Source organism: Rhinolophus ferrumequinum, chromosome 8, assembly GCF_004115265.2.
Source record: "Rhinolophus ferrumequinum isolate MPI-CBG mRhiFer1 chromosome 8, mRhiFer1_v1.p, whole genome shotgun sequence".
Classification (NCBI taxonomy): Eukaryota; Metazoa; Chordata; class Mammalia; order Chiroptera; family Rhinolophidae; genus Rhinolophus; species Rhinolophus ferrumequinum.
In genome coordinates, this window is record NC_046291.1 from 58,509,685 (window position 1) to 58,535,559 (window position 25,875).

The 25,875-nt window shown below is 38.2% G+C and overlaps 1 protein-coding gene across 3 annotated transcripts in view; it reads left to right on the top strand.

Annotated features, from left to right (window-relative positions):
- Positions 1 to 25,875, top strand: part of GRB14 (growth factor receptor bound protein 14) — a 115,449-nt gene that overhangs the window by 55,823 nt on the left and 33,751 nt on the right. For all 3 annotated transcript variants that reach the window (XM_033112858.1, XM_033112859.1, XM_033112860.1), the window contains one exon: positions 16,996 to 17,152. In XM_033112858.1, coding sequence (XP_032968749.1) covers positions 16,996 to 17,152 — 157 coding nt within the window. The remainder of the gene's footprint in view (positions 1 to 16,995; positions 17,153 to 25,875) is intronic.

Consider the following 25,875-nt stretch of genomic DNA (forward strand, 5'->3'; position numbering starts at 1 on the left):
GAAATTGTTATGAGTAAAACTTGTCTAGAAAATAGCTTCTAGCACTGACTAGTAAGTAGCAAACCAAGGTTATTCTGGAAAGCCGTGATTAGAATTGATGTTAGTTCTGAGCTGCCACTAGACACATCACTGTGATTTCTCTTGGTCTTTTTATAATAAGTTTCTTGCCAGGTTTCTGTTATAATAATTACATAAGTCCAAATTCCCTAAGCCCAAATCTGTGTTATTCCCTAACACTGAGTACACGAATTAAATGTTCATATAATTTAGCACATTATGACTTGCAGAAAGTACTTGGGCCATTTCTTTCACCTGATATTTTGACCGCCAAAGGATTCATTGTCTATAATATTGTTCTGAAAATTTTAGTGTCTCTTATTTTTGGAATTGGCTATTTTTCTGACTAAAAAACATCCATCTGCTCTGGCTACACCATGTTTTTCATTTTTTCCCCCAAAATAGGAAATGATTCCACACTTGTAATTAACTTGTCATTTTCTATATGCACCATTATTCGGTGATCTTACACATCAGTTACAAACATTTCTTAGAGGATTTTGGGGGCAGCTTCTCATTTTCCCAAGAAGGCAGATACTTTTCCCACAGGTTTGGGATAAAGTTTGCTCATCCTGAATGAGTAGCTCTTGCAAAATAATTTGCCAACTGGAATCCTAATCATTTGAAATGCAAAGGGTATTTCTGACAATGCTTCATAGCACTAGGGAGTAAATTTTCCATCAGCTAACATATCTGACCTAAATGGCCATTAAGAGTCTCCTGAGAATGGTTAGGAACTTGAATTTTAACTATGGCTGTTAACATGGTATGGATCTTTTTTGGGGCCGGTCAAATACACTTTGATCTTTGAAGAATAGAGTATTTTGGTAGACTCTCTATCGAGCACATTGGAAAGAAATTTTTGGTTTCCTTTAATTTTATTTAGAACTGATTTCCTTGATTCTTAGTGAATCAAGGTTCTAGTGATGAAGGTTTCATCATAGCCTCCAGAAATTATCACCAAAGGTTGTGAATGAATCCTTTATTTCATAGCATTTTTCTCCTATAACTACTAGGTTATGCCTTTTTTTTTCCTTCAGATGAGAAGACTGAGTTTCTTGGGGGTGGAGTGACTTATGCAAGGTCACCCAGAAGGTCAATGGCAAAGTTAGAAATAGAATCTAAGTCTTGTGACTTCCAGTGTGTTTCTTCTGGATGCGTGTGACTTCCTGAAATTAATATGTTAATGAAATTGCCTTATGGTGTGTATAATTGCCATTCAACTTCTAGTCTGGAATTACCTTAGACAAATCCTTTCATCTTCATCTGTACCCAACTCCCCATATGCTCTAGTATTGAAAACATTTTATTCAGAAAGCAGTTGTAAACAACAAAGTGAGTGATTTTTGTTTTTGTGTGTGTGTGTGTGTGTGAGAGAGAGAGAGAGAGAGAAAGAGAGAGGGAGAGAGGGAGAAAGACAATTTATATCTGGAACTCTAGATGGTACATTACATCAAGAAAACATTTTAAGGTCTCAAAAAATTAACCAAAGACTCAAGCAGGGTAAAGTATAAATGAAGTACAATATAAAATACACATATTTTATTTTTATTAGAAGGGCTACAGGATCATAAGGCCAGGATGTCCATATTCTGATTTTGTGGGTACGACGAATCTTTCATGCCTCTATCAGATTCACATTGTTTTGCAAATTATGTTTACAAGCATTTCTGCATTCTTTATCCATACTACAGTTACAGAGGTGTTGATAAACACACAAGATCCCAAAGGGTCTTCTGAACTCTCAGAGAAGAAAGGGATAACTTTTAGAATATATTTTTCTTAAGATTCATATCCTTTTTAAAAATCTCAAATTCTTGAGTATAATATGGAGCAATGCCATTTATCAAAAGATTCAATTCCTCTTCGGTACAAGAGAATAGTTTATTATATTCATTTCCTTCTTCATACAATTAGAATCATTGCTATGTTTTTTTTAGTTGATTTTTGTGAAAAATGAAATAGATCATATCATTCTTTTGTTCAGAAACTTTTAAATATGTACAAAATCCATCCGAACGTATGTAACAGTCACTGTGCTTCAGGGCCTGGATACACCGTAGTTTCTCTAGCTTCACCCAAAGCCTCCTCTCTGGCATTGTTTTTTTCTCCCTGTGCTCCAGTGTTTGCTGTTTCTCCCTCTGTACTTCTGCTCTCAGTCTTTTGCTCAATGGTCTAGGGACAACTCCAGGCTCCTGTTTGCTTTTCCAAAGGTTGTTTATTGTCTGTGCCCCAGCTCAGGCTGTGTACCATCTTGGAACCTTCTAAGATTCTTTCTCATTTATCTTAATGTTATCTTGATTCAGTATTAGTGGACTTGCCTTTGTTACTCCCTTCTCAATTCAGTAACTCCGGTCATGTGACATCAATTTTATTATTACCTTTTATGAAATTTAAGTCTTATTAGCTATCCATAGGTGTGTATCTTATGGTTTCTGGCTTTTCAGATTTGACTTTACGTCTTTTCTGTGTATCTTGTGTATTTTTTATGTATCTTATACTATTTAGTTCTCAAATTTTGTCGCTTTTTGTCTTATAACTGGATTTTAAAACTGTAAGGGAAAGTCTTTTTATACAAAGTGCTTTGTCAGTTACAGGTTGAATTTCATTTCATGTAACCATAAAATTCAAAAGACAGCGTATTAAACAGGGAAGAGATTTATTTTTCTTTTACTTTACAAGAAGAATCAGTCCAAAGCTAATGTAGCAGCCACATAACATCCTGAGGCAACTAAGCTCCTGCTTACTTTCTATTATATCCTTCTTAGTGTGGTTCCCTTTTCCTTTTATGGGAAGATAAATGCAAATCTGCAGTCAGTCATCCTGTTCACATTCCTGGCATACAAATGGGAAAGACCTAGGCATGCCATCCGTTCTGTCAGATGTTCAAGTGCCGCCCTGAAATAACCAGGAGCTTCTGCTTACATCTTACTGGCCAGGATTGTGTCGCGTGGTCAACCCCGGGCACAGGGAAGCCAGGAAATGTAGGCCTTGAGCTCGACACACTGCCCTCCTCAACAGAATCAGGATTCATTAGGAGTGGAGAGGGGAAGGGTAGTGCCTGGTGGGCAGCTAGCCATCTCTACTACAAGTGCCTTGGACGTAATTGGCATTTGGTATATGTTTACCTTGGATTTGTGTTAATGCCCTGCCAGATATGAAATATGGTTATGCTGTCTGAACAAACGTATCCCATTACTTGTATGAAGATAGCAGAAGGTGTGCTCAGTAGGGAGAGAGCAGGTTTCCTGAGTAGGGGAAGGTAATGGAGATCCACAGATAGCGCCCTGAGTTCAGGTGGCTGGCAGGCTTGGAAGGTGGTCGTAAGTATTGTTACTGCCATTTACCCAGAGTTCTCATTCTTGCCAAACCTTGATCTTTCTTCTGGCCTTTTCATCTTTATACAGGGTGACTCATTTGCATATTGACCCAGGAAGAGTACCAAACAGATGAATGGTTTTTGTGTTTTCACAAAATGTTTTCTTTGCTGAGAAGTGAGTTTTCAGGAAGTGCGATGGAGTAGAGATTGTGTGTTTTGGAGCCAGGAAGTCCTGAGTTTAAGCTCAGCTCTGTCACTGACCAGTCTTCTTTTAAACCTTTGTGAGAATCCGTTTTTCTGTCTTGGGGATAATGAGGCTTCCCTACAGAACAGTTGTGAGGATTAAACTGGATAAATATTTAGCAGTACTTGCCATATAGTAGAAGCTCAACAAACGTGAATTCCTTTTTCCCCACTCATCTGTAAAATGGCATGTTTTGCTAGTTCCACAGTTTAAAATCTCCCGATTACTATGAATTTAAATATTTTGTTCCCTGTTCTATTAAGGTGGTTATATAAAAATGTCCATGTAGCAAATGAATCAAACAAAAGTAGTTGTCCTTGATATAATGCAGCCAGGGAGAGAAAGATAATATGCCTTTCAAATCCTTGTTCCATTTGCTCCCTTTCTGTAACTTTAGGTGGATTCTAATTTGAATTTAAATCTAACTATTATATGCTGGTAAGTGGTGCTAGGTGATAATAGGGGGTTAGATTATTTCTCCTTTTATTATCCTAAGGAGTATCCGGCAGTGTATCCGGCAGGGACTCCTGGGTCATATATTTGAAAGAGGTAAAATTGTGTCTAGTGTTTAGACATTATTTCATTAGACAAAGATGATGCTATATAGTTATATGGTGGCAGGGGCTGTGTCACTTTTGATCATCACTGGGCTCAGTGCTCAGCACAGGGAAAGGTACAGAGTTGATGTATAATTACTGTCAGTTCAGTAAACACAGTTGAAAAAACAAACAAACTCCATCTTGCTGCTATGGACAGTTTGGTGTACTCACTGCCCTCCCCACACACCAATAAAAATAAAAACAGCTATAATGTGTTCAGCCCTGATTACAAATTCTCATTAATCCTCATAAGAACCATGCACAGTTGGTGGATAAACCCAGTTTTGGATGAGGAAAGTGGGGTGTGGAGAAGTTAAGTATCTTATCCAAGACACACTGCTAATAAATGATGGAGGCAGGACTGAGCTCCAGGCCTGCTCTGCCAGCACAGGAAGCTGCTTCTCACAATCGCATGGGCACATGTATGCCAGCCACTGAGCTGTCACCACGGCACAGCTGCAGTGCTCTCCTCTCACCTGTAATCTACTCATTGGACGATCTTGAACCTTTCTGCCAATCTGCCTTTTGCTCTCCTTGTTATTTTTCCCTTGTTCACTCAATCTCAAAGACATCGTGACTAAACTGTGTTAGAAGTACTTAGAGCGCAGTGGGACTGTAGGAGTCTCTTGGGTCTTACTCATATGCCTTATTGACTTTCAAACTATTATAATAATCTCTAACATTAATTGAGTGCCATCAGTTTGTCAGCATGTGGTCCATTTTATAGTATGAGGAATCTGAGGCTCATAACTGATAAGCCAATGGTCTGGGATTGGTTCACAGAGCGGACTCCGGGGCCCATCACAGCCATGAGCACCTGGATGAACCCCCATGAGAACAGGAACTGGGCCCCATATTATGCTGTAAACTACAGTGCCTGGTTCACGTTTGGCAAGAAAGACAGATTAAAAATAGCCGGCTGATTTAACAGTCTCAGACTCTTACTTGGGGCAGTCTTAGAGCTGGCTTTCATGGCTGTGCTCCAGCGCCCTAAGCCAAATCTAGAAAATACGAATCTCTCTTTGGCAGAAAAGAGAAGCAAGATCTTTGGTAATTTCAGATATTAAACCCTCTGAAAGGATAATGATTTTCTACCCCTGTAGGATATTAAAAATGATTGCTCTTAAGACAGTTCCAAAAGAGAAATTAAAAAATCATTTTGGCAAGAACAGCACTTCAGAAAGTGATTATAGCTTCCTAATTGGACATGCATATTTGGACATATACATTCGGTTGTGTTTGTGAAGATATCAGGAATATCATTTCATAGTTTCAGAAGTCAAATTAGTTTGGATGGTTCTATCAAGATTTGAAGAAAGATTTTGACGTCACCATTCTAAATGCCAGGGAGAACCTCCAGCTTCAGATTCCTGCTGAGGTGAGTGAGTGTGTGTGTGTGTGTGTGTGTGTGTGTGTGTGTGTTCCTGATATATATATATATATATATATACACACACACACAGTATATGTCAATATTCCTCTTATTGAAGTTTCAAAAAGTTAAGAATATTTAGGAATAGATTTAAACTTTGTTAAAAGCTTGTAATTATATTCAGCAGGACCTCCGTAGGGTTAACTGTTAAAGTTGTAATTTTCAAACCATATTTTACTTTCTCTATTTGCATCCACTGAAAAATAGAGACTCCCTCTGCTGGCTATTTCATGTATGCAATTTTTCTGTCACGTTATGCTGAGAAAAGTGAAATACAAAGAAAAAAACCCTTTTTGACATTCAAAAAATGAGGTGCTTTGGGACATATATGCATTTTTATGTTCTAGTGTTTAGTTGTCTAACAGTTTTATCCAAGATGGTGTATAGAAGCAGCAGCTTAAAGTAGGATGAAAGTCAGATGAGCAGAGTAGAAAGGGCAGGATCAGGTAGGAACCCAGTGGAGACAGGCTTCCATGGCTGGCTCTGCCAGTGACCAGCTGGAGATCCTGGGCAAGTCACAGCCTTTCCAGCCTTGGCTTCTTCTTTTGTAAAATCGGAGAATTTTAGTGGATGTTCTCCAAAACCCTTCTAACTGTTAGTATTTTATGATTCTAACAGTATTGATTTCATTTCTTTTAAAGGAATATGCTTTATATATATTTTATACTGAACTCAATTAATATTTAGAAAAATGAAGCAAAGGTAAAATTACAAAAATGGATATAAATTATTTGTTCCTAGTGTTGTCTTAGGTCTAGAAAGTGATATTTTGTATGCTGTTATAAGTTTGTCAAATAATGCCCCCACATATTTCAGAAAGACTGAACATAGCATATTTATGGCTTCTGTGGCACCTTAAATTGCAAGAAGCATAATTATTTTATATGTTTCCAATTAAACTGTGACATACCGTTGATGGTAAATTACACCCAAATTTCAGTGAAGTTAAGTGTGAAAAAGTGTGCTTTTAAAAATCAGTGAAATAAGGTAGTTCTAAAAGTGCTTTAGCTGAGCCAGCCAGCTCAAGAATTGTGATAAAGTCTGATATGTCCTGGGCTCTAATAAATGTTCTTTCCTCTCCTCATGTTTTCCTCTTTTCTCTTTTAATCACTTCTTCCTTCCCCTTCCCCCAACTTGTCCTTTCTCACTGTGAAACAATTTTTAACTTTTTTGCTTAGACATGTCTGATGGTTATTTTGGGAATAAATGATTGCTTAAAAACTGAAATGAGATACTGGAATGACACTTTGTCCAACATAAGCATGACCAGTGGCTTTTTTTTTTTTTTTTTTTTTGCTTTAAATATGAATAAGCATTAGCACTTGTGAAGGTTTTTTCACTTCAAAGATGAATTAATCAGCACTGGCATCTTCACAGGAATTGCATAAGTTTTAAAAACACTGAGGCTTCAGAGAACACTCCTTTGATGAAGTCATTGGAAACTGTGGGATTTGTGATTTGACCCTCTTTAGTATTCATACTGGATTGAGGTCCTAGGATAACATGTATATATACTTATGTATATGTGAGTGTATATGTGCATCCATGGTTTAGGATATTTTACAATTTCATTTTCAATGTTTACCTTCTTTTATAATGAAATTGGAGCTGTTTCTTTTGCCATATTTTTCTACCACATAACAGCAAACTGAAAGGGCTTCCAATTTCTCTCTTTGTAAAATTGCACCCCCACTTGAGTGAGCGTCTTTCTACCCTCAAGGGAGAAAAGAAGCCCTTGGAAGGAGCAGTCTGCAAGGCTCTTGGCCTGAGGCAAGAACAGAAAGGGGAAGATCTGAGTAAGGGATAAAGGAGAAGGACTTTAAGGAGACTTTGTGGGTCCTCTTTGCCTGCAGACTGTCTTTCTTCTCTTGGTTGGAAGCCTAGACGGGGCATGATTCGGCAGTGTCACTGATCCCAGCTGCCAGGTGTGGCAGTGCTAAACCCCTGCGCTGCCAAGTTTGGGGCACTTCCAGTAGTGAGGCCGTACTGGGCCTCTTTGGCCTGGCCTGATGCTGGCTGGGAAACAAATTAATACATCATAAAACTTTACCCTTGCATTTGAGTTTATATCCAGAACTTATGGAAGACCTGTATGGATACCCAGTAACACAGGTCCTTTAACTCTGAATTGGTTCGTCTCTATCCAGGCATGCCCTGTAATTTTCCCGTTGAAATATAACAACATGCAAATGTGTACCATTCAGAGTTTTTACAGAAGTGGTGTGGGGGTGACCCATCTTGTGACCTTCAGGGTTGTGGACCAACAGAAAGAGCCTGGGTCCGTGGTGGCCTGATGGAACTGCCTCACCAAACCCCGAGCTGTCTGCTTCTGGTTTCAAATGGGAGAAAAAAATAAATAAACCTCAATTTGGTTAATAAGTCAGTGTAGGGTAGCTTTTCTGTTACTTGTAGCTGAACCTGTTCCTAAATGATTAAGTCACCATGTGGCCATTTATCCTTATTCTCTTACCTCTTTGTAATCATATTCTTGTAAAACAGTCATTTAAAGCGTAATGCTGTATCTTCGACCATTGAAGAAGGTACCCTGTCACTTGTATATCTTAAAAACGATCCCCTATTGTAGTGGCCCCCTCTCTAGTTGTATTTATGGAAACCAGTGTTCAGCAGTTCTGGATGCAGATACCTTTCACAGGTACCTGTGATTCCTCACCTGGTCCTCATAACTTAGTCCCTCTGAGCGTGGCAAAGTGCTTTCTGTACATATGTACTGTTCTGTGCATATTTTTTACTGTCAGTCCTTCGTGTCTTTGCTCATAATGGTTGTCCCACACAGGTGTCTTCCTACCTTTTTTTTAATTCTCACAGAATCCCAGACTTGGAACGTGCCATAGAGGTCTCCTAATCCACCTTTGTTCAGTTCACAAATTTCAGGAAACCTTGCCTATGTTTTCTCTTTGGTTCATGTGTGTCTCTTCTCCCCTAGAGATTTTCAAACCCTGTGAGGTTTCAGAGCTACTGTTTTGGAATCCCTAACATTGCCTCCTACCAGCTACGCGTGATGGTTTCCTTCATCACTAAAAATATTTTTGATGGATATTTAGTCACTATGTGCCAGGCCCTGTGCTAACTGCTGGGGTTATGATGGGAAGCAAACGTTGATGTCATCCCTGCTGTCATGCAGCGTTTTGAGTAGTGGAGGCCCATGCATAGTAATTACAAAGCTGAACATTCACGTGCATGGAACAGAGAGCCTGGACCTACACTGGGAGAGTCAATGAACGCTTCCTTAGTGGTATGTCTGAGGGATGAGAAGTAGAAGGTGGAGAGACACTGTCTGAGGCAGCAGGAACAGTATGTGCAAAGTCCTGTGTCTGTCAGGAAAGGATAAAGCTATCTCAGGAAACTGAGGGAAAAAAATATATGGTTGGAGTTAGAGAATAAGGAAGGGATTATGGGGAGTAAAGTTGAAAAGGGGATGTAAGTATATGGAATGGACCTCTTTGTGTCAATCAATTCCTGTAATTCTGATACTGGTGACTCAATATCTATATTGAGTTAATATCTTATAACTAATCAAGTATGTATTGTCATGCTCAAATCAAATGTGTTGTTGAATATCTCAAAAGAGAATTTGACTCCCTGCTAACTGATTTCTCTAAACTATGTACTATTTTGCTCTTAAATAAGTATTTGACAGCTAGCAAAATGATACAGGATGGTAATAAAGAAGCAATAAAGAAGCAACAGCTTTTCTTGAGCTGTTAGAGTCTTTTGGAACAGCCTTTGTTTTTAAAATACAACATTTTGTTAGAGATTTAGAATAAGTAATAATGAATATATTATTTTCCATTCCCTTCAAGGGAACACATTAAGTTGCTTAATTCAAAATATCTAAGAATGTCTCCGCTTATCGTAGGACACTGTGTTCCTTATTTAGAAGAATGTAAAAGTCCAGGGCTACTCTGACCTCGATATAAAAATATTTCACATGTCTTAAGTACGTTGCCTATCTGTTAAAAATATTAGAAACATTAAAAGATGGCTTTAAATCCTACTGTGCTTGGATGGTAAACTATGAAGAACTGTAGAATTAAGTTTTCCTCTGGGACTTATCGTGTTTCCCCGAAAATAAGATGTACTGGACAATCAGGTCTAATGTATCTTTTGGAGCAAAAATTAATATAAGACTCGGTCTTATTATTATATTGTATAAGACCCAGTATTTTATTATATTATGTTAAAGACTTGGTCTTATATTAAAATAAGACTGGGCCTTATATTAATTTTTGCTCCAAAAGATGCGTTAGAGCTGATTGTCCAGCTACATCTTATTTTCAGGAAAACACGGTAGTTGAGAGCGAATCTCTATGGGCTTTGTTCCTTATTTTTATTTATTTATTTATTTATTTATTTATTTATTTATTTATTTATTTATTATTTCAGGTGTACAAAACAGTGTACGTAATAGTTAGACATTTACACCCCTCACAAAGTGATAACCCTCCTCCCCCAACCTACTACCCTGATGACATCGATATAGATATTACAATTCCATTGACTCTATTCCCTATGCTGTGCTCCACATCCTGTGACCATGTATATATACTAAATTGTAGTTGACATTCAGTATCATTCAGCTTTAGCTTCCAGTGTGCACTGCAGTGGTCAGGCATCTACCCTGTCCATGAAGTGGTCTCCCTAAAAAGACAAGTGCCCATCTGACACCCTACATAATCTTTACAACATTATTGATTATATTCCCTAAACTGTCTTTTGCATCCCCGTGGCAGTATTGTGGGTACCAATTTGTGCTTTCGAATCCCCTCACCTTCTCCCTCATATCCACCCCCCTCCCATCTAGCAACCCTCAGTGTTTTTCTCTGTATCTCTGAGACTGTTTCTGATTAGTTCTTATTTTCTATTAATTATATATAAACAACACATATATTTAATAGATATAATAAATGAAAATTTTTTTTCTGTTTAAAAGCTATATACTTTTCATCACAAGATCTTGGTATTTAAATGTGGTGTTTATAAATTATTTTAAATTAAAAATTAATGAGAATTAAATGTGGTATTTAAATGGAGTTAATTTAAAAATTAAATTTGTGTTCCTAAAATGGAAACTTTGACACAGAAGATAAGCACACCCCAACAGTCTTTTTCTTCCCCCTCCCCCACATTCCCCTTCTCTCTCTTCCTCTCTCTCTCTCCCTGCTGAATGATTATCCCTCTTCTCTCCTTCCCCCTCTGGAGAAACAGAATACATGGGGGAAAGCTCTCCAGTCAGTATCTAATTGCTGAATATGGGGTCCAATGGCCCTTTCTGCTCAGTGTCATTGCCAAATGACCAAATGACAACCTGAGTTTATTTCGAATATCCTAGTGTGAACCAGGTTGGAAAAGGACCTGACTCTCTCTGGCCATCACATTCCTGGGGTCCACAGGCCAGAGGAGAAAGGCTGGCTGTTTAGCCCTCGCTCAGTGCTTGCTTAAGGCTTTCCATATATTCTGCTCTGAAAATCAGAATTGCCGGTGATTGTAGAGATAAATACTTGGTGTGCTATGGGGGCAAAGTGATACATATTGAATCAACTTTCAAACTTGATCTCTATGTTTCTTTTTCCAGAAATGGCCTTATATTTTAAATATTTTGTCTCTTTTAGTCTCAAGGTTTAGAGACCTCAAGCCTTTTTCTGAAAAGTTAACCATTTCGTGCTGTCCCTTTATTTGAACATTGTTGTGTCTACTGTTTTAAAAATGGGTTTTGTTAATTAATCTCTTGCCTTCCCTTCCTTTTTATGGAGGGCAGGCTAGGGGAGTTGAGGTATAAAGTGTAGAGACTGCCTTGATAAGGATGCCAGCCAAAACAAATCGGTTCCACCTACATCCCAGTGGACCCCCTGCAGGGGCTGCTGTGTCTGTACAGTACGTTTTTGTTGCTTATGCCATGTGCTCCCAGAGCAGTGTTTGAAGCTGTAAACCTCTCCCTAGGCCAAGGTTGTTCTGAGTGTCAGAATTTCAGCCACACGAAGGGCTTCCTGAACATAGCCTGTGTGTACCCTGTTGGCTGTTCTTGGGTGCTCTCTCTGTTTATGCTGGTGGGGATGTTACAGACCAACTGTATCAGTGCGTTTCTCTCTTACTAGGCAAGTATTTGTTCACTGCTGAAACAAATATAGTTCCTAGTCTTCTTTAGGGTCCAGGCAGGATTTCTTCCTGCTGGTGTACAGTTTCAAATGATCTTCTAGATAAATTGATATGGGTAATATTCTTCTTACCCTGTTTTTTACTTTATAAAGTAATCTGTGAATTTGGCCACTGACCTGGAGATATATAATATCCCTTTATTAGATAACATGATAATACATGTATGATCTTCAAATCTCTTTTTCACCTCTCAGGATATGGAGGAAACAGGATACCAGTATTTTGCTCTAATGATTCTTAAGAACAGTTCTGCGATTTGGTTTTTACATGATCACAAAAGTTTTTAACTTAGTTTTAATCAATACTAGTCATGTATCTTTTCTGAAGACTTCTTTTCTTAAATAGGAAGTTTTAATATAGTCATACTTTTGGCAAGAAGCATAGTCAACTCTCCTAAAGAGTTAAGTCTTAGATTAACATTCCCCTTTTCTTAAATTTTAAGGAGCAATAAATGGAAATAAAATTAGACTTTTAACAAAGGCATCCCATTGGTTAGTGTAAAGATTTTTTATAATTACTGAATTGATCTAAGAAATGACCAGGATTTACTGCCATGGAATGTCAACCAAAATATAAATTTATCATTCATAGATAAATGTGTATTTTGGACAAATATCAGCATTAAATAGGATTTAAAAAAAAAAATTGAAATGGAGCTCCAAAAGAAGTGTTAAGTTTTTCTCTTAGCAGGTGTTACTTATATAAAAAATTAGTGCATGTACCTATTCCAGGATTCTAAGTCGGCCTAGCCCTTCTAAATTTACGTGTCTTGCTTCTTGACAACTTGTTTCTTTCAAATTTGCAGCAACAGTTTGAAGAAAATAATGGCTTTCCTGATTGGTTAGCTTTCTTTTTTTCATTTTCCCCAACTTTACCTCTTGCTCTGTTCTTGTCCTCTCCTTGAATTTGGCCTAAGCTTCAGAATGTCTCCAGCTTTTCACTTTCTTAGCCCCTCTGATAGAAAAGCTGGAGCATGACAAATAAGAGGCATGCTTCTGTCGCCCCAGCTGATAGGAGTTTGCTCTCAGAAATCAGGGGTAGTCAGAAAGTGCAAGGAGCCTATTCAGCAGCCAGCAGGCCATTCCCAATTGCCCCATTTCTTGTGCAGCCCTTCTCGGAGGGCCCTGACATAGTGGGTCCTCCTCGTCTCACATGGTGGAGCAGCCCCAGGGTTGGCTCTTCTCGTCCTTTCAGGCATGGTCGTCTTCACGCGGCTTTTGGTAGAAGCACCCACCAGTGCTTGCTTGATTCAGTCATTAACCACACGGATGTGCAGTGGACAGCATCCTTTGGCGCCCCGCCAGTTGTCTGGTACAGACACAAATAATGAAGGGGCACACTTAACAACAGTCGCCTACTCAAATGCAGTCATGGGCGTCACTGAGATTGCCAACAGCTCTCGGAGTCTCAGTGAACCACATGTATTAACCACAAAATAAATGAACTGAAATAAAAACTCAGTCACCTCTGATTTTGACAGTATATTTTTATGACCTTTTTCAAATAACTTTATGGCTGCCTCAATGACCTGAAAAACTCAGAACTGCCCACTGGCAGCAACATTGAGTCACTGCTCACCTAGGATTACTTATACGAAGAAAAAGTGTATCTGTTGCTCATTGAGAAGAATTTTAATTTCCTCAGTGTAAAAATTAAATTAGTCATATAATTTGTACCCAAATATTTTTAAATTGAAATTTACAAATATGCTTTGAGTACCTACTTTGTGCAAAACACTTTGGTGGGCTTTGCAAGGTTACAAAGTTCATTCATTCCAAAGATCTTTATTAAGGCATGCACTGCCTTGGGCTAGGTCCCTAGGATTTGATGACAACTGGTGAACAAACAGGTTTTTCTTATAGGAGCTTACTAGTACAGGAGGAACTAGTACTGCATGAGGAGGAAGACATGAAATACAAAATAAGAGCACATAAGAGGGGCATGTTACAAAGCCATGGGCAGTCAGGGAAGACTTTCTGGAAGAAGTGCCATGGAAACTGGGGCCAAATGATAAGTAGGAATTTGCCAAAGAAAGCATATTGTTGGTGGTTGGGGCATGATTCCAAGTAAAGGATACCTCACGTGCAACTAAGAAAAAATGGGTTGCAAGTGTTTGTCATTTTTGGCTAGGATCACAGAATGATCTCTTCCATAGGCTAGGATGCTGGGGAGTGTGCATTCTGAGCAGTTTGGACTTTATCCCATGAGGTCCCACTCCCCTGGTTCCCTTCCTACCTCACTTTATCTTTTAGGCTTTCTTGCCTCGAGCTCACTGTTAAATATTGGAATTTCTTTGGGTTCAGCCCTAGATTCTCTTTTTTGTCATTGTTCTTTGTTTTCTCCCTTGTCAGATGTATTCATGTCCATGCGTTTGTTTAGCACTTGTAAGCTTGATGATTCTGAAGTCAATTCTGATTTAGGTTCTTCCATCCCTGTCGTTACCGGCATGCTTACCACTCAGTTTCCTTAGGACTATGCTCCCTCTTTGCTGTTCCTGCCATCCCTGACTCCTCTTAATCCTTATAACCTGCCCGATTCCTCCTTCAAGTCCCAGGGACTTTGCACAGCTTCTGTTCCCTTAGCCTGAAATGCTCTTACGTTCTCCTTGTCTAACTCCTACCCACTCCTCCTTTAAGTCTTGGCTTAAATATTGCTTTTTCCCAGATGTCTTTTGAGCCTCTCCTAACCCCCATTTTAAAATTTAGTGACTTGCTGTACTTTTATTGTTTTTAATACTACTTACCTGCTAGACTTGATCTCTGAAGGTAACAACCATCTCTGTCTGTGATGGCTTTATATTGAAACACTTAGCAAATGACCTATACCTTACTTGGGGTCTTAATAAACGCAATGAGCTGCTTGAATTAGGACAATGAGGAGCTAATGAAGAGTTTTAATAACAGAGTGACCTGATTGGATTGACTATTAGAAAGTCTATTCTGCTGTCGGTGTGGAGAATGAGTTGGAGGAGTCCATGGCTAGAACAAGGGAGATAAGTAGGTGGGTGTTCCCTCTACACGCTCATGGCCTCAGCACACAGATGATAAAAACACAAAGAATTCAAATGCTCCTTGATCCAGGGGCTCAGTGATAGTCTCAGAACTCTCTTCATCTCTTGGCAAGGCTAACTCCATCTGGGCCCCCTTTTCCCACAGTCTTTGTCTTTATGAATTGTAGCAGCTTTACCCTACATCTGCCCAATAGAAAAGAGAGCTCACCCTATGGTTATGTGGACCAATACCAGATTGGTTCTGACTGGCTCTGATCAGGTAATATACCCATCTCTGAAGGAATCATTGTTGCCAGGGGGATTCTAGGTGTTGATACATCAGTCTGGATCACATGTTTTATCGGGAGCCGAGTCAGTCGTACACTGGAAAACTGGCTTAAAAAAACATTTTTTTTAAGGCCACTTTTGTAGCATTTGTCAGTGTCTTTGGTATATGTACTCTCCCACCATGGCAGATTTCAAGATGCCTGGCTTGCAAAGTTTCTAAATTTTAACAATCAGTCCTTACAAGCTTGTTCCAGCAGCTTTAGCACACCATCTCTAGCTGAAGGTGGAGCAGCCAGAATCATAAAAATTGATGGTGAGGGGAGGGGTGGTGCTCTAAAAGGCAATCAGAATACTCTTAGAAGAGGGGTAAGTGCCTGGTAGCCAAATTCAATGAGTAAGTTTGCACTGTACCACATAACATATACTTTTCTGCCCTGATTTTATTTTACTGAAGAATTTTTGAAAGTTCTTATACCATTCCCTTGAAGAACATTTGTAAGGACCATCTAATATTCCATTCTGTGAAAGTACTGTAGTTTACCATTCTTTCCTTGTCGAGTCTTTAGAATGATAGAATTATAAACAATGCTTTGCTGGACAGGTCTATGCCTAACGCCATTTTCCACATTTAGGACAGACTTATTAAGATAGTTTGCTTAAGTAGAATTACTGGGCCAAAGTAAAGAAACTTTTGATAGTTTTGATAAATACTTTCCAATAGGTGTACAAAATAGTTCTCCAATTTATATCACTACCTTCGTTGTAAGAGAGCAACTGTTATTGCACTGTCATTAAGTATAATTAAAAAATGGATAGGACAGAATTGATACATCATTTTAATTTGCATTTGTTTGAATTACTAAAGATGTTCAAATGTCATGTTTTTGTAACAGATGTTTTATGTTGAATTGTCTTACCATTTCTCACTTTTGGGTGTATGTGTTGATCTTACTGTGCTATTGTCATGGCAATATATAATGAAACGTAATTAATAGTGGAAATTCTAGCAGCAAACACAGCTTGGTAAATGTTAAGGAGAGTATTGTATGCAAAACTCTAATTGTGTATAAATTAGGGTAACATAACTGCTCTAATAGATAGGTACAAACTCACAGTGAGTTAACGTAATAAAAATGTGTTTCTTGTTCATGTCAAAGTATCATATGGGGGTTCCTAGTTGGGCATCTTTCCTGTGGTTGTTCAGGGACAAAGGCTCCTTTTGTTTCGTGGCTTTCCTCTCCGGTAGGTTCTTGTACTCATTTCCATTCAGTGAGAGGGGGGCCCAAGAGAATGGGGGACAATATGTGGGAGATTTTTATGGGCTAGGCCTGGAAGTGCCACATTGAATGTCCTTCCATCCCATTGACTAAAATGGAATCCCACGGACACAATTAATAGCAAGGGAGAAAAGAAAAAAGATTTGGTGAACATCTCGCAAGTCTTTGGCAAAACTGCCATACTTGAAATAGAGAAATCTTTTAAAAAAATCGGATGCTATTTATTGCTTTTACTACTTGAGTATATCTAGGAATAAATAACCCATGTTTCTTGGATTACTTATGGGATTTAAAATAGTAAGGAAAATTTTAAATACTGAAAAGAGATAACATAGCTTTTTAATGGGCCAGAGTGGTAGGGAAAGGACATTAAATGGTCATTGGCCACTTGTTTAGACACTGAAGAGAAGACAGTGGAAGTTGTTGGACAAAGTGACTTTGACACGTTGTAAACAAGTCTTGGGAAGAGTAACAGTCACTTAATTATAAACAAATTAGATGTACAGGAAACTGTGTAAGGAATTTGTAATCAGCTCAACCAATAAGTTTGATGACTGACTACGATGATATTTTTAATTGAGTATTTTAGTTCGTTTTCTTATTTCTGTCTACGCAGGTAATTAAAGTATACAGTGAAGATGAAACCAGCAGGGCTTTTGAGGTTCCCAGTGATATAACTGCCCGAGATGTTTGCCAGCTGTTGATCCTGAAGAACCATTACGTCGATGACCACAGCTGGACCCTTTTTGAGCACCTGCCTCACGTAGGTCTAGGTAAGGATACAGAGTCATAGTTACACATTTCTTTTCTGTCCCTTCTAGTTTTGATCATATGGCAAACAGTTTCTTCAGATATAGAAAAATAAAAGAACAGAATGAGTAGTCCTTTTCTTTATTCTTTTATTTTTGGTATTGGTGGTGAAAAGACAAAAATAATAGAACAAAATGGAAATAAGGGTAGAAATATTACACATTGACCACTCCTCTTTGTTTTATTAAATAATGATTTATGTGAATTTTTGAGCAAAATATAGAGTCCAAATTGATGGAAAGATAAATGCCATAATAATCTTTAGTAGCACAATGAACATTTTCTGAGAAGTTAATACAATAAGCGGTTATTTGAACTATTTTTTGAACTGAGTGTAGGGCAGACATGGGGAGTGCCCACAGCGGTGGTTCTCTTTAGGGGAGCATACACCCTAAATTTTTCTTGAAGAAATAAGTAACTTATTCACATTTTAAGTCATAAACATAAAGAATAACCTTTTAAAAAACATTTTTAATTTGAAATGCAACTCTCTATTGTGAACTTTTGAGGGTTTTGTTTTTTTCTTTCCAAATCTTTTAATAAGTTATAAAAGAATTTTCATTCTTCTCCTAGAGTGAGACATGATTGGCAGCAATTTTCTCTTTCCTCTCTCATTTTTACAGATATTAGTGTTGAAAAACATGCTCCCATAATAAGTAGTTGAGAAAGGAAGAAGTTACGACTATGCCATTCAGTTCTTTGAATTCTGTATTTGTTTCCTGTGGCTGTGGTAACAAATTATCACAAACCGGGTGGCTTAAAACAACCAAATATTTATTCTCTCACAATTCTGGAGGCCAGAAGTCTAAAATCAGTATCACTGATTCTTGGGCTGAAACGAAGGTGTCCTCAGGAATGCATTTCCTCCAGAGGCTCTAGGAGAGAATCTGTTCCTTGCCTCTTCCAGCTTCTGGTGGCAGCTCATGCCTTGGCTGTTGGCGCCATCACTAAGATCTTTATCTCTATAGTCATGTTGCCTTCTCCTCTTATGTCTGTGTCAAATCTCCCTCTGCTCTCTCTTATAAGAATAGTAGCATTTAGGGCCTACCCAGATAATCCAGGATAATCTCCTCATTTCAAGACCCTTAACTCAATCTGCAAAGTCCATTTTGTTGCCCATATAAGGTAACATTCGCAGGTTCCAGGATTTAAGATGTGGATATCTTTTGGGGGCTATTATTTACCTTGCCATAAACTCCTTGGTATTACCATGTTTTGCTGTGTATAATGCGCACCCATGTTTTTGGCCCAAACTTTCAGGGGAAAAAAAATCTTTCATTTTAATTTTTTAATTCAAATTTTTATTTGTTTATATTTAGTACTTGGTTTTTGTATTATAAAGGAATATTAGCATTTATTTTTTTAGCATATTATGGTACAAGAAATTTTATGTAACAAATAATTACAAAACACAAGAACAGAGACAAGGTGTAAGAAATTTTATGTACCGGTAACACATTTACGATATTCATGCATCATAGAAGGCCAAGAACTCTTCCTCGTTGCAAGTTCATCGTAAGTTCAACAAAACTGATTATCTTATTCCAGGGTATTGTTTTGCATATGGATATCGTTATAGATTTCTAAAGTTATACTTTAAACTCATAAGCATAAATAAAAGAATTAAAAACAATTAGGTCTGCCCCTGTATAATGCGCACCCTTATTTTTCCCTCACAGATTTGGGCAAAAAAGTGTGCATTATATATGGCAAAATATGGTATATGTCCAAAAAAAACCCAGCAAAAATACTTTTAGTAATAAATCATTAAAGTTATTTTAAGTAATTTGTCAGTGACAGTTGAATTAATTCTTTCTATTTGTTTGGGAAGAATTGAGAATTTTATATCTAGTTTCGGGTTATTCACTTTCTTGCAAAGCTAACTACCAATATATAAAATGTTCCCTTTGTTTGATGCATAGACGGTTTACACCCCAGAGCAATAGCCAAAGTGAGGTTCAGTTCAGATGAGAAGTTTGCCTTTGCTTTATGAAATAGCATAAAGGTGATATTGGCACAAAAAGTGTGTTCTTAGGCGGATCTGTTTTTAAAACATTCTGAAAAGGGGCTCATTTAAAACTACTTGCATTTCCTGAACCCTTCAGAAAGTGTTTCTGTGCTTCCAATTTGAAGACTATTGTCCTAGAATATGTCAGAACCTCAGGCAGAAGACAGAGTGAAGCCTGTGGAAAAGAATGTTGTAGTTCGACAGGCTCCACAAAGATGTGAACCCCAGCCCATCTTCTCTGACCCCCAGTTGATAATTGATGAACTACAATCCGTCAGCTGATCTTGACAGCTGAGCCTATACCTGCCAAGAAAACCTGAATTCTGAAGGTATGCTATTCTGAGCAGTGAGACTTACTGCCTCACCCTCCCAAAGGCAGAAAAAGCCCCACCTATACTTTCTTCATTGCTACTTGTGACTAATTTGACTTCTGTTCATGATAATTCATCTCCTAGAAATATGGTGTTAACTCTCAATCGATATCTGCCGTACTCCAAACTGTTTCACTTACTTGTGCTTGTCGGAACATAGCTCTTAATTAGTGTAATATATAATTACAGTACTTTATACTCTTAGATTTTTCTTTTAGGGAGACTTTTAAACATTTTTTTTTTTTTTGTTATAGTCACTACAATGTATCCTTAACAAATGGCTCGAAGTTCAGTAATAAAAATCTACTCTGTAAATCAAGCAGCAGTTTTCACTGAGACCACTGCAAATTCTATAAAGGAATAAAACCCACAAGTCTTTTAATGTAGAGGCTTAAAATGGAACATTGAGAATTAATTTGAGCTCCATAATAAATTAAGCTTTTAGGCATCAAATAGAAATACATTTCTCCATTACTGTATTTTCTGGAAACCACTGAAATAAAATCAAAGGTGTGAGAATATTGTCTCATGGCTTCATCAACCATGCATTAGACCAAAGCTTATGAGAAGGAAATTTAGTTCTAGAGCTACTTGTGTACTTTTTGTTTTTTCACTCAGATTATATCTTTAAAACAGTAGAAACATTGCAGACACTAATGCTACCCAAATACTAATGTGTAATTGATTTACCGGCTGGCTTCCAATTCTTTCTTTAACAATGTAACAGGAGCATAACCACTGTTGGTCTTCCTCAGCATAATATATAAAACTGATGTGTTTATTTATGTACATTTAATTTTTGTGGGTCTGTAGGTTATAAATACTCTTGCAATATCTATTCAGTGGTATTAAGTAACTTTCTTCATTTGCATGTTAAAATGAAGGAAAAGAACTAGAGTGGATTTCCCCGCTTAAGTAGGGTATGTAGCTGCAGATGCTCGTGTCTGTAGAATGAACCACTAACACCTTGATCTGTAAATCTTCTGTGAGTGTCCTTGATACAGTGAACCAGTGGACAAACTATTTGTCAAAACTTTGGTGACCAGCTACTCAGTTCTGTGTATTGTTCAGGAGATACTCTTGACCTTTCTTTGATTGACATAATGAATTTTCAGTGAAAAGAATTCTAAAAGAGAGGGGGTGGTATCTGTTATCTTAAAAAATATTTTTGATACAAAAATAATTCAGCTCATTGTAAATAACTGAGAAATAAAGATGTCAAGAAGTAAACAATATTATCCATAGTTTTACAACACTGAGATGACATTTATTAGTTTCTCTATTTTAACACACTATCTAATTATACTATCCATTCACTTTTGTAGACTACCTTCTTTGTGTGTGTACACTAAGAAATACATCCTGAGTATTTTAGTTTTTTTTTCACTTTAGGGACTCCACATAAACTAGGAACTCTCCCTGCCTTTCCCTCTTGCCTTCCTCAATTTAGTAAATATTTACTGATTATTTTGTACCAAACCTATTAGAAAAAAAGCACTGCCCTTGTCAGTTTGCATTCTAGTGGGGAGAAAATAAATAAGTGACTAAAATGTGTAGTCCCTTAAGTGATGATAAGCACTGGGGAGAAAAAGAAGGCAGGGAAGAGGGACAGAGTCCTAGGGTGGGGGTGGGGCGGTGGGGGGAGATGCACTTCAAGTGGAGGGACCAGTAAAGGCCTCCCAGACGGAGACATTTGAGTAGAGACCTGAAGCTGACAGCAGCAGGCCTTGCAGTGAAATGGAAGATTGTTCTAGACAGAGGCAACAGCAGGTGGAAAGGCCCGGATGAGGCAATGTGCTTATGTTCAGGAAGCAGACAGGAGGCCGATGTGTCTGGAGTGGAGTCAGTAAGGTGGGGTGTAATGGGAGAGCACTTCACGGAGCTGCTGCAGAGCCGGCTCCTGGCGGGTCTCGTAGGTCATGGAGGGGACTTAAGGACTTTTACACTGAGTCAGAGGAAAAGGGACTGGAGGTCTTTGAGTCAGAGGGCAGTATGATCTGATTTAGTTTTTCAAGGATACTGCTAAGAAGGCCAGAAGGCAGATTTTGACCTTTTGGAGTCTTCCTGGATTGATCCTTGCCCATCTCTTATTTCTGCTAGTTGTGCACGCCCTGTTGTACTGTCTTCACCCTATAGTCTGCACATTGATAAGGTTTAGTGTTTACAAGATCCTGAAGCCTTACAGGCAAGAACATTTTGATTTGTGCGATAGAAAACAGTTGAAGGTTTTCGGCACTTTAGTTCACTTTAATGTCCAAGATAAGCTTAGGAAAGTTTCAGAGACGTTCTGTGTTGTTAGTGGATGAGCTGCTACAGTTGCTTCTGATCCATTAAAGCGTACTCCAAATTACTAACGTCAGAAGAAGGAGCCCTTGACATTCAAAATACAGTAGGTTTATGGAATCTAAAGTCTGTTTTCAGGGTGATATTTTCTGTGGCCAAAGAAACTTCAGTCTTCTTAGTGTTTTTAATATGAATGCATGTGTGTGATAGGTAGTGTTAATGTGTATCTTATACGTGCGAGGCACGGAGTGAATGGGTTTACATTAATCTTGGTAGGTGCTCTCAGTACTTCGCCTCATAGCAACCCTGCTGCAAGGTATGTTTTTTTAATCTCCATCTACATATAGTAATACAAAGACTCGATGATGAAATACTTTGCTCAGAGTCAAATATTGCACAGATCTAAATTCTGTCAGATTCTAAAGTGTATGTGTTTTCCTTGAAAGCCTCTTGGTTTCTCCTCACCCTATTAGATCAGGCAAATGTTCCTGGGATTCTGTTGTTGGGTCGTCTCTGTTTAAATTTCCATCTCTATCTCTCTTGCATGTTACAAGTTTATATTTTGAACCCTCCAGAACATTTTCAGATAAATCTTTACTAAGGTAGTATTGAAATTATCAGGATCAAACTGATCCAACCTGGTTCACTTTACAGCAGAGCCAGCTATTTATTTTGGCTGAGCAAGAAGGTCACATTGGAAATGACTTGTTCTTGAATTTCTACACGACATAAATAGTAATAGGCTATTTGGAACTTTGAATACAATATCAATATTTCATATCCTCTGCCCATAATTATTAATAAAGGCGGCTGAGAATTTTAATAGGTGGAATAAATCATCGAAGGCAGCTAAACATCCTGACTTTGTTATGAATCGTTGATTTGCCTGACTTTGGATGATGTTATGACGAGTGTCTAGTTGGACACACAATTTTATAAGCATTGAGTATAAAATATCAGTATATGAACAAATATTTCCCCTTGTCTCATGATGTAATAAACTTGAGTTTTATAACTGGTGTGTTTTACTTCACAACCACTGGATGTCACTATAGTTCCCCAGATGGAGTCTTCTGTTTTTATAATCATTGCTAAGAGGAAGGTGGGGGGAAAAAAACTTCAGTTTTAAGTCCTCTGGAACTTAATGGGATCTATGTTTGTCTTGCTCCCATTTTGATTCCTAATTGAAGCCATGGTATGAAGCCATGGCAATTAACACAGTACCTCAAGCGCATACCTCTAGACTCCTCAGGAAGAGGAATTAATTGTAGTGTAGTGTCATTGCTGGGGACAGCCAAGATTTCTATTGTGAATATCATTGTGGAGTAGCTTTAATAAGCAAAATGAATGACTGGAGGCTTTTATGCCATTTTATGTGTGCAGCGATACCCACGTGATCTCTTTCAGAAAGAAGCAGTGCACAGCAGCAGTGAAGGAATGCTTCACAGCCACCTGCTTTGAAGCTGCTACTTCACTTTTTCTCTTTTTCTTTTACAATAAAGGCTCAAATGTTTGTTGTTGTTGTTGTCTGGAGCTGATATGTAGTTGTTCTTTCTGTGCTGTTTGGAATTCACCAGCCGCCAGAGTTGCCATCACCCTCACCGCCAGCAGAAATAACTGTGACGCCTGTAAGACTTGTAGCGCTGCGCTTCCTTCTCTACTGAGACTTCTGTCTCCCTGGCCTGAGTTTTGAGGAGACTTGGTGTTCTAGTAGCATGTTAAGGTTGGAGATAAAAAATATGAAACCAGTAAAGAGTGCTCATAACTAAATCTGCCTCTTGGTACAGCTGATTTTCCCTTCTTGGTACTTGTCCTTATAGCCAGAGTTCAAGTCTCATCTCTCTCCTCGTATTCCATTAGTCTCACAACTGTTCCCCTTGCCTCTGGTGGTACCAAAGTTACCCATCTGCATGCAGGCCAGATTCTCCTTGCATTAGGATCCAGTGTCCTTGGCAAGGCTCGTAACACCTGTGACATGAGCCCCCCTCCTGTCTCCCGCCCTGTGCCTCACCCCTCCCTCCTCTAATTTATAGATTAGAGAACCATCTCTAGTTGCCAGCATACACTGGTTTCCATGCCTTGCTTTGCTTGCTCATGCTGTTAAGATTCCCAGGAAATCCCTTCTCAGCCATTTTTACCTGGCTAACTGCTATGCTTCTTCCAAGGATTATTTGGAATTTTAGTAAAAAAATGTCAGCAAAGTATAATGACTGTTTCCTAAAAATACCTATGTAAACAAAGGACAGTGAAAACCCTCAGCTATCAAAGCTGACTGACAGCCAACCTTGTGCCATAATTTAGGGAAAGGAGAGAGAGAAAGGCATCCCGTGTTGGAGGCATCCCATGCTCAGCCTTACGAAGCAGAGTTACCCTTTCCATCTACCCTTTCCAGAGCAGATAGGGAGACACACCTGCCTCTTCCATATCCCCAGTCCCTGGGCTCAGACTTCTGCGGCTCAGAAGCTGTACCCGTAGTCAATCAAGACACTTGCTGGCACCACCCTTTCTCATATATCTGTTAAGAAATGGCAAGTCCCGAAAATAACAGAGTGGTACAGGAAGCACTAGGAGTGATAGTGATGAATTGTGTCCTGGGAGGTGATGCTCCCACAACTACATGCCATGGATGGGTGTGGGAAACAAGCATATTTGGACAAGAAATAGGTATAAGGCTATTGAAGCAGGACTATTTACTATATCAATTAGAAAAATAAAACCTAATGCTATAATAATAGGGGAATGCTATAGTTTACAGTATACCCATAGGATGTAAGTTATGCAGCTTGTGTTTATGTTTTGGAGTTCTTCCTTTGATGACTGATGTGGGCAAACATAAGATTATAATGCTGGTTGAATAAAAGTATATTTCAAAAAATTTTGGAAATGTGTATGGTTTTTTTATGTTTATATGTAAATAATATTTATAAATTTTGGAAAAATATATACACAGATACTCATATAGACCAGAGAAAAGACAAAAAGGGAATATACTGAAATGTTAAGTGTTATTCCTGATTGATAGGTTTAAAGATGGATTGTGATTATCAGCTGTTCATGTTTTTCAAATTTTCTGTAATGGAAGTATATTATTTTAGTAATCAGAAAAAAAAGAAATAAGCACAATTTTTAAACTTTTCAAGAGATTTTTTTTTTTTTTTTTAACTTTTAAAGAGATTTTTAAGGACTTAGCTCAGACATCTTCCTGAAGCCCCAGATTGGGCCAAGTACCTATCTTCTGTACTGCTATATTAATTTTCACAACTGTATTAATAATAGTGATCATATTATTACAGCTAGACAGTAATTCCATCAGAGCTGGAACTCTGTGTACACATACATCTTTGTAACCTAGGATTTAGGACAAATAAATGGTTTTTGAACTAAGCTGTATTCAGTTGTAAGGTATTTATATCAAACATTCAGAGGATGCAGTACAATGTACACAGAAGGGAGAGACTTAGAAAAGAAGCCAAAGAAATCACAGGCCATGTCCAGATGGAAATTTACTCTGAGTCCTTGAAGGATGTATTAGGTAACTTAGAATTTATGGAAGCTGTTTTTAAGCTCTTTAGGTTGAGATAATATATATGCAAACACTTTGTGGAAAAATAGGCTTTCTGTGAATACAGGTTGTGATCGTTCAGTCCGAGTTAATATGAGGACGATTTCAATTTGCTGAAGAATGATCCATTAAGGCCTTTATACCCTCAAGCTGAAGTGTCAAGATTTTCCTCTTATTGGACTTGGGGAGCTGAGTTTGGCAGTGGCAATTTTCTGGGGGATCTTGCTGGTATTAAGTAGTTTTCTTAGGTTAAAGAACCTTTTAGAAATTGAGCCCTATTTTATTCCTTGCTTCTCCAGTTTTTGTTTTGCTTGGTCAGAGGTTGCTCATTTTTATCTGAAAATAAGATTGACAAAATGTATGTAGTTTCTACCTAGCGCAGAGAAGTACAAGGACCATTTGTCTCCCGGAGTTTCCTGTAACAAAGGTATACAAAGAATTGTTTTCTGGGTGAATCAGAGG